Source organism: Lates calcarifer, linkage group LG4 (genome assembly GCF_001640805.2).
Source record: "Lates calcarifer isolate ASB-BC8 linkage group LG4, TLL_Latcal_v3, whole genome shotgun sequence".
Taxonomy (NCBI): domain Eukaryota; kingdom Metazoa; phylum Chordata; class Actinopteri; family Centropomidae; genus Lates; species Lates calcarifer.
Window position 1 is genome coordinate 12,723,520 of NC_066836.1, and position 9,443 is coordinate 12,732,962.

The window sequence follows — 9,443 nt, forward strand, 5'->3', positions numbered from 1 at the left end:
AAGACATCTGCCAAAAAAATTTTAATGTGTGATCTTTTAATGTTAGTATCTATACCAAAGAATCTATTCATTCAGAGACATAAACCTTACACCTAAACACCCTAATACCCGTGACAGAAACTCTTTTAAAAGGTTGTATGTACTACCTGAAACCATAACTTTAAATCAGTGCCACCCAATCTATAAATAAATCTCTGTAACTCTGAATCTCACACTAAAAAACACTGATCCCACACATTGACCCCAGGAGCAGCACTTACTTTATAGCTTTTAATCTTATAATAGTGCAAAGAAGATACAATAAAATGACACTGTGCTCAATATTCTTTCATCAGTGCTTTAAAAGCTTTCCAGCTCAAAGATTATTATTATTTTTGACTGTAGCATTAATCCTCAGTGCATCTATCCCACTGTAGTGCCTAAACAAAGCCCTGTTATTTGTGTGTGTCATGTAAAATTCACCATTAATTGTTAAGTTTAATTTGAGGTGCACTGATGTGACACCATAACTTCTCCAGCTCATCCAACACACCATATTGCAGAATTACTGTATATAATTGTTTAGCTGTAGGTTGTTTATATGGTTATCTGACTCAGTTACTGATCAAGCCTTTCTTTTTTTTTAGCAATATTTGTCATTCCAGCCTATGGTATTTCTGTGTATAAGTAGCCTGTCTGCTTGTTGGGTCAAGATGACCGACGGTAGGTGATGCGCAGGTGCTGCATCAGCGGTTGGTTGTCTGTTGCCATGGAAACTGTCTGCTCCAGCCTCCCATCTGGTCGGAGCTGAAACACTCTGGAAATCTGAGAGATGGGAAAGAGGAGGCGAGGTTGACGCACACAAAGCAGCAAAGATGTTGTTTTATTCCTTAAAATAGTTTCCAGAGAAAAGTATTGATAATATTTTGTGGATTTAAATATTACACAGATTTGTGGTTAATAACTGATGACTGGTACATGATGCAGGAACAGAGAATCTGAGTTTTACCTGCTGTACATGAGGCTCCTTGGCAAAAGAAATTCTGGCTAGAGCGTGAGTCTGCAGGTTCAGCTGGTGCCCTGTCAGCTCGCCCTCCTCGATCTCCACCAGACCTGCACAAGACAGCACAACACGGATGTGAGTGTGTGTTTGCTTGTGGAGACAAGAAAGTTAATTAGTCAACTTACTCTTACACTGGTATCAATCTAATTAGCTTGTATTTAAGCAATAATGTCTTAAATTGTACATTTGAAATCATCACAGAGAGGTGCCTCACATATTTCCACATGATACTTCTATTGTTACATGAGATTTACTTGCATTATAGATGTAGAAAAAGTCCCATCTAATATAATCAATGCAAAACACATTGTAGAATACATTCTGTATATTTCTGTAAAGCAGCTGATTCCTTTGGGAGCTTGTCTAAATGCCCTGTTTCCAGTAAACTGCAAAATATTCCAGAAATGACAAACGTGGACTTAAAACAAGGTTATATCCAGCAACATAAATTGTAACTACCTGAGTTTTGTGCAATGATAAACGCCACTCTGTTGGTTCCCGGCTGAATTCGAATGAAACCACACTCCCTGTGCAGAGGTTTTTTAGACTCTGCATGGAAGGCGTTGAACCTGTCAACACAGTATCAGCACAGAATCAGCTGTGGGCTGTCGACAGACTGAAAGGCTTTTCTGCTACCCCTGTGAAATAGCTTCCCCTTGTTCATATAGCTTCCGAGCCTTTTTATAATCTTATTCAATTCAGGTATATTTGTCAGAGTGTGTGTATTTACAATATATTTGTATCCAGTTTGGTTTATGAGTGAAATACATATGTAACATATAAATTTCCCTCCTCCTCCTCCTCCTCCTTCTTCTTGTTAGTAGTAGTAGTATTACTACTTGTACAAAGCAAAATTACCATAAAACTGAATTTTAAAGCTGTTTTGTGAAAATCTGTGACAGCAGTGTTGGGTCTGGTGACAGGTACAGAGTTCATCAGTGGTGCTGGCTGTGGTCAGACGTGGAACAGGTTTGAAACTTTCAAACAATCAGTGAGGACCTGATGTGAAAGGAAGTCTGACTGCTCGTGTGTTAACCTACATGAAGTTGATAACTGGTTGACCCACGTGGCTGAAGCACAGTGTCTCTATGTAGCGGAAAGGGTTGATGGTCGGGAAGCAGCCCTCCCCAGGCTCCTCTGACTCCCAGGTTCCCAGGAGCCAGTCTAGGGGCAGGATGGCTGGGTTCAACTCAGCTGATGCTAAAACATAAACAGTTTATGCTGCATTATCATTAAAACACAGAAAGAAAATGAATCACAGGAGGTAGTGATGGGTGATACCACAAATTTAGTTTTGACTCAACACCCAGTAATTTTATAAAACAGATCATTCCCAGCATATAAAGTCATATCATTTGGTGAATACATCTAAAATCCTGTGACGGACCAGTTCGGGAGTCAGATGACATTGCTGCAGTGGTGGAAAGTAATGAACTACATTTACTCAAGTACTGTATTTAAGTACATTTTTGAGATATTTCTATTTTACCAGAGCGATCAAATGATATGATGTAGTGATACATCAGTCACTAGAGCATTTTTTCTGCAAAAAGAAAAAAGTACTTTTACTTCTCATGCTTCTCATACATTTAGCTGATGATATTTCTGTTCCTTGTGCTTTAACTTGTAATGGAATATTTTTACATCAATGTACTTTCACTCAAGTAAGGATCTGAATGGCACTTCCACCACAGCCTTAGAGGTGGCTAATATCTGTACAGAATTAAATATTATAAATAAATATTTCATGTACCAAATATAATTTGAAGCAAATTTTTCCACAGATTAATGTTTGTATGACCTTCATGAAGGGAGGATTTACTGCAGTACTGATGTATCAGACTGCATTAGTTTCGGTTGGGTGTACCTAATAAACTGTCAACTAAGAGTATTCTGCTGCAGTGAAGCAAAGGCCTATAACTGCTAGTCTCGTATTGAACAGTAGATGGCGGTAATGTTCTTGTGCAGTTTGGCAGAAACCAGAAGAAGAAGATTCATTGAAAAACACAGAAGAAGGTGACAGAGTTTCTTAATGTAGCTACTCATTAGAAAAACGACACCAAATTTACAACGTCCGTACTTCGACGAACCAAAAAAAAGACCCATTCACTGGCATGCAAAGTCAAAGCGTGGAGACAGCTTGGTCCGAACGGTGGCTACTGTTTGTTTTATCGTCACTGAGGCTAAAATTGGCTACTTTCGTTTGAAAGCAGGTTCACGTAATCGCACCACGTCTACGTGAAATTCACAAACATCCATCGGTGAGCTTGAGCTGAGTATGAAAGGTATAACAGACACACTTGGGGATACATTTTACGTTAATACTCTGATAATTTTTACTGAATAATTTAGCTAAAAGCTACTTTTAAAGTATCATTGTCGTAAGTTTGTGGTCACCGCGATATTGTTGCAAGTGATAGTTCAAACAAACTCCTATAAATGTTACATAGTTTAAATACTTATTGCTCTCAGTTTAAAATTAAATAATTTTCTTACCTGTGTGATTTACAGGACACGCCATTAGTCATGTAAACTGCAGTCAAACAAGAATAAGCAGGCAGAAATACAAGGTTAAATGTGACTGAAGGTGCAGGACTGCGACAGTGTTGCTATAATGTGACGTAGTATATAATTACAGTGGGGAATTATGGGAAATGTAGTTACGACAGTTAAGCACCACAGAAAAGTAAAAAAAAAAAAAAAAAACGTTTAGTAAATATAACTAGGGTTCATTTTCACAGACCTCTGCTGCTATATCTGAAATAATTTCCTACGTTTTCCACACAGTGAGGCAGGAGAAGGGTCTGATAAAATAAAGCACACTTTATTGACATTTTTCAGTGCACTCAGCATGGACTATATGACAATGTCTGCCTTCCCCCCCCCCTCAAAACTAGCCAGCTTGTACAAGAAAGGCACATGACCGGTGTTTTATAAAATCTGCAGTAAAATGCTCAGATAAATTCCTAAAATGTGTGTGCACTGCTCCGGATGTCCTGCATGTAAGGACGTCTGATTGTTTATTTTTTATTTCCTTAATGAACAAGCACAGGGTCAGTGCTGTGGGACTCTGGTGTCTTTAAGCCTTGCTCTTTTTGCAGTTCTTGAGAGCGTCTGCCAGGGCATGCAGTGCCATGTCAGCATTAGTCTTCTCACAGTTGTATCCCATCAGTCCAATCCTCATCACCTAATGAAAAGAGCAGTGGAGAGTGACTCAGCAGCCTGATTCAGAGAGCTGTAAAAACACCAGACTGATGACGTTGCTTTTGTTAGAATGAATTATATTATTTTGGTGTGAGAATCGATATCAGGTACCAGGAGATGTGTTGTCAAAATATCAGCTTTATAACCCCTTACAAAGTATTTATTTTAGGGAAAAGAAATAATGAATAAGAAAGTAAAACAACAATTTTTCCTCTTTACTATCTGAAATATTAGCTACTGCTGCCAAGACACTGACAGTGGTGCTTCTATTCAGGTTAGCTACCATAATGTCAGCTGATGTCCGTGACTGTAACGTAATAAATTTGTTTTCTGTACAGGGCAATAGCAGCAACATCTCACCATGCCGATGGAAGGGCCCAGGCCTCCAGTCATCTCCATCTGGTGGTGTTTCATGATATAGGCCAGCAGCTCCCTCCAGTTGTAGCCGTCGGGGATGGCAATGGTGGTGACGGAAGGAAGCCTCAAATCCTGCAGGGCATGTCACGCAATCAAAACAATGTCTGTGATCAAAACAGGGCAACATCGATGAGGAATGCTGCCATAATAACCTTGGTTAGTTGTGATATGTTGAAAACACACCCACATCTAAAAAGAGCTGCACACTCTAATAGTCATTATGTTCCTGTCAAGTGATATATGCAAATTTTCCTCTCTTGGCACAGTATATCTGCGGTTCTTCTTAAATGCCATCTTTTTTTAGTTGTAGTTTTGTGTGGCACCTGAATACAGCAGTTAGCCATTGCATTGTTTTGCAGCATGTCTGCCTCACCCTCTCTGGAATGAAGAGCTTGAGGCCCAGATCTTCCAGCCCCCGGTACAGGTAGGCTGCCACCTCCTTGTGTTTTTTCCAGGACTCCTCCAGCCCCTAGAGGGAGACAAAGATCGATTCAGCTCAGTGACCATCAGACAGATTCAAAAGTGAGGGGAGATGCTGCCTGGGGAGCAGTGTATGTGAAAAGTAGCATCATTCCTGTTTCAAAAGAAAGACTGGAGATAAGGCACCGGTGTAAAGATTGTGTATTCACAAAACTTTAAAGGATTTCTAATTGAATTCATTATAAAATATGAACTAAACACAAGTAATAATTCCTAGAAAATGTCATTTATGTAGCTACAGAAAGTAGTAAAATTCCCCTTTACCTTCTCAGCAAGAATTGCCAGACTCTCTCTCAAAGCGAAGAATCCAGACACTGGACCAGTGTGGTGATATCTACGCAGAGCACACTCGATTAAATATTATTCTCATATCAAACATTGGTGTTATGGACTACTACGACAAACTTAAAAAAAAAATGTAAAAATATTTTTAGTCTCATTCTAATCCAGGTAAATTAAAGTTTAAGAGGCTGTGAAGAGAATAAGGACGGCATGTTGCAGTGACTCTGGAGCTTGTTATCAGTTTGCTGTGGTGGACTTACAGTCTGGCTGGTTTGCCATCACAACCCCAGTAGTTGGACAAGTGTGTCATGTCAAAGAGGTAGGATACTGGTTTTGTTTTCCTGTTAAACATCTTGTGGCTGTGAGGGGCAACAGAGAAAAAGAGGTTCTGTTGCTTTAACAACTTTTTTGTTCTCAGTTTTTATGTAGTTGTGACAGTTTTGGAACATACATGCAGGGTACACACACACACACACACACACACACACACACACACACACCACAGTGTCCCTCCTTACCATGCTCTGTCATTAAAAGAGATGGGAGCTGTGCCAGGAGGTGCATTCAGAGCCTTCTGAGAACCAGTGTACAGGATGTCAATATCTGTGAGCACGAGAGGCAGATTATATCACACACAACTGAAAGGTGGTAGCAGGCAGATGAATTTAAGCTTTCATCATTTTCTTACTCACTTTGCTTGTCCATAAAAATTGGCGCTGCTCCGAGTGAAGCAACTGTGTCGACCAGGAAGAGGCAGTTATGTCTGACGGAGATTTGACAGCGATCAGTGAGAAATATGAAGGCATGCTTGGTAATTACATGTAACTATTTGTCTTATATTCTGTTTGAGACAGATACAGCGTGAGCCTCACTTTCTGCAGATGTCCCCAATGCCATCTACTGGGTGACAGAGGCCGGCAGAGGACTCTCCGTGTGTGAGGAAAAATAGGACAGGCTTGTGCTTTTCTATGGCCTACAAACAGGAGTAAGAAGAAAGTCAGCGTATTAGTATATTGTGTGTTCAGTTCAGTCTATAGACTGTATGGAAGTACATAAAGTGCAGAAACAGTCTGTTACAGGCTGCTTCAGGGACATTGTGCCTACCTGTTCAATTTCCTTATTAGTGAAATATCCTCCAGGTGTTTTTACCATTTTATGTACATTGGCACCTAAAGATGAAAAAACAAAACAAAAACATGATTAAATACTGAGCAGATAGATTGGAGTGTCCGGTGGATGCGTGCGTAAAAACCCGTGCGTAAAAGACGTACCCATTCTCTCTGCAATTTCTGCCACGCGCTCTCCCCAGATTCCGTTGATGGCGACGAGCACGCTCTCTCCGGGCTCCACCGTGTTGAACACCGCACACTCCATAGCCGCGTGCCCGGAGCCGCTCATAGATATAGTCATGTTGTTCTCTGTTTGAAAGGCGTACTGGATCCCTTTCTTGATGTCATTCATGATCTAAGACACAAAAATGAAAATGTCAAATTATTCATTTGTCAGATATGGTCACAGTTAGTGAGTGGTTCTAATGGGTGTGTACGTAGTCTGTGCGCAATTACGCACAACTGCTGATCTTTGACCATAAATATGATTTTTCTCTGATTGGAATAAGTTGCATTGTATTTTTGTGGTATAATTGTTAACATGAGTAACCGGTGTACCACAGCAAACCTTTTAAGTTGAATGTTTTCTAATAAAACCAACATTTCAGTTCAAGACACAAAATACACCTGCTCATCCAAATGTTTCTCAACTTCAGCACTTGAGTACTGTTTGCTTACTTTCACCATAAAGTAACTATAAATGATAAAGTACCTCGCTGTATCTGAGTTTCAAACTAAACATTTACCTCATACATTTCTGGGTGCAGGTGACCAATTATAGGCCTTCCCCCCGCAGCTAAAATACGTGGGGGAACGTTTGAGGGTCCCGGTCCGAACAGGTAACGCAGTGGAGCCTCGAGCGGCCGGAGAATGCAAGCCGGCGGCGGGATGGTGACGGAGGACATGGTGCGGTCCAGGCGCTGCAGCAGGGGCGCGCTCCTCGCGGCTAACGGACTGTCGATGGCCGCTGCCGCCTGCTGGGCGAGCAGCGTGCTCCGGCTGAACAAAGCCCGCTGCATCACGGCTGGTGTCCTGGTTCCCGAGAAGCCTACGCCGAAGTGACGAAGAGTCTGAGTCTCACTGTGAGTTTTGGTTGAAGATTTAAAACAAACAGGTCTTTGACCTTTTGGCCACGGGGCGGTGTTCGTCACTTGACTTTAGGGTTGGCGTTAAGGTGCACAATGGCGTATTTGGCAATAATAGTGAAAGGAAAATCATAGTAAAGTGTGTGTTGTAATGTAGATTTTTGGTCAACCTCAAGGTTTAAAATCCAGATTTTTATATTTTTTAAAATTGTTTGTTGAATTTATTCATTGTTGTTTTATTTATTATTGTATATTGTACAGTGTCCTTGAGTGACCAGAAAGGCGCTTATAAATAAAATTTATTATTATTGTTATTAAACTTTTTTAAACATTCAAAATTAGGAAATAAATTCTAAAAATCCTGGTGAATTCTTTATTATCCAGCCAACACAGTGTCCACACTATAGATGTCTATGTGGCTTGCAATAGTTTTTGATTTTTTCCAATCTTGTAATTGAATTCAAAAGTATGTCTATTCAGTGCAGTAAGGTCAGCAATAAGGTCAACAGTGTGTGTTTTGTCACAGTTACAGTTTGGATCCAGCAGGACTGGTTTTTGTGACTCATTTTTGGTCGAGCTCCACAACAACTGACTCTTGAACTCTTGTGGAAAAGCGAGGACCTGCACTTTGCAGCTTGGAACTGGTTCAGGTTAGTTTGCAGGTGGTTTGTTGATTTTGTCTGCACCTCCAGTCCCCTCAGCATTGGGTTTGTAAAGAGGAGTCTCCTCTCAGAGAACCAATCTCTGATGGGGACAGGCAGGAAGGGGGAGGACAGGCAAATATACAGTCACACACCCACACATACCCACATCCACCCACTCGTACCAATAGACACATCAACACACACTCTGGGAAACAGCTCATTTTCATTGTCTATAGGGTGCATAAGCAGCATACACTTTATAATGTGCATAAGCAGCATACCCATAATGTTAGGTAGTTGTAAAGCAAGATTTGGAAGGATTTAAGGTCGTATCAGACTTGTTAACTTCATTTTATAATTATATAGAGTGTAATTATGAGTGTTTTATTGTTTCAGATGATTTCCAGATTAAATTGTTTTCTTGTTTCTATACAAAAGGTATTTACCCACAGAGGACAGGTAAATAAAAATAACAATTAAACTTCAGTTGTCTAGAAATACAAATTGTATTTAGATGCATCTGAAACATGTGGCAGTTCACACTAGACATCAGACTGGATCTCAGATGTGATTTTATTTAGGGAAAATAAAATCAGATCCTGATCCTCAGTTTGTTTTGGGTGCTTCACATCTGTATTTTGGGCTCAGCTCTGCTGAGGTTGCATTACTTGTTAATTTTAGTGCCAAGTGTGTAGAGGCCCGTCCATGCCAGAGGACGAAGGCCAGAATCATAGTGGCTCGTAATTCTCAAAACAAAACATTGCAGGGGAGGGTGAGTAGAAACAAATTAGTTCTTTTCCACCATTACTGTGGCTCACCAAATGTCCCATTAGAAAAATTCATGCTTACACAAAATGTTGACAGTTCCTGATGTTTCATGCTCATGGTCAAACAGACTAAACTCAACACTGTCTAGTTCAAGTGTGCACAGAACTTTGAAAACATAACATCATGTAGACATCAATGTCAGTCGTTTTTGTGAATGTAAGCAAAGTTTTATAGTATGAGGAAGGGTGAGGAAATCATTGAAATCATGTTTTTTTAAGGGTTGTTAAAGATTGAAAGAACTCCAAACTCCACTACTCAGGTCAAACATTGACATTCAAAATTTTCAGTGATGTTTAAGATATTTCCTGATGAAATGGTGATTTTGCTGTACTTTATAAATGTCCTCACAGTT

The 9,443-nt window shown here is 40.2% G+C and overlaps 2 protein-coding genes across 2 annotated transcripts; both read right to left on the bottom strand.

The window, feature by feature from the left end:
* Positions 1 to 17: 17 nt before the first annotated feature.
* Positions 18 to 3,693, bottom strand: thap4 (THAP domain containing 4). Its single transcript, XM_018676671.2, has 5 exons — positions 3,539 to 3,693; positions 2,083 to 2,242; positions 1,502 to 1,611; positions 989 to 1,092; positions 18 to 804 (listed from the first exon to the last, which is right to left on the bottom strand). Exons 1-5 carry the CDS (start codon positions 3,561 to 3,563, stop codon positions 688 to 690), a joined length of 516 nt encoding a protein of 171 aa, XP_018532187.1. The 5' UTR covers positions 3,564 to 3,693; the 3' UTR covers positions 18 to 687.
* Positions 3,694 to 3,845: 152 nt separating this feature from the next.
* On the bottom strand, positions 3,846 to 7,617 carry agxtb (alanine--glyoxylate and serine--pyruvate aminotransferase b). The gene is made up of 11 exons (XM_018676669.2): positions 7,281 to 7,617; positions 6,697 to 6,889; positions 6,530 to 6,594; positions 6,298 to 6,398; positions 6,118 to 6,188; positions 5,944 to 6,028; positions 5,686 to 5,784; positions 5,408 to 5,477; positions 5,037 to 5,132; positions 4,607 to 4,735; positions 3,846 to 4,229 (listed from the first exon to the last, which is right to left on the bottom strand). Exons 1-11 carry the CDS (start codon positions 7,551 to 7,553, stop codon positions 4,122 to 4,124), a joined length of 1,290 nt encoding a protein of 429 aa, XP_018532185.1. The 5' UTR covers positions 7,554 to 7,617; the 3' UTR covers positions 3,846 to 4,121.
* Positions 7,618 to 9,443: the final 1,826 nt, after the last annotated feature.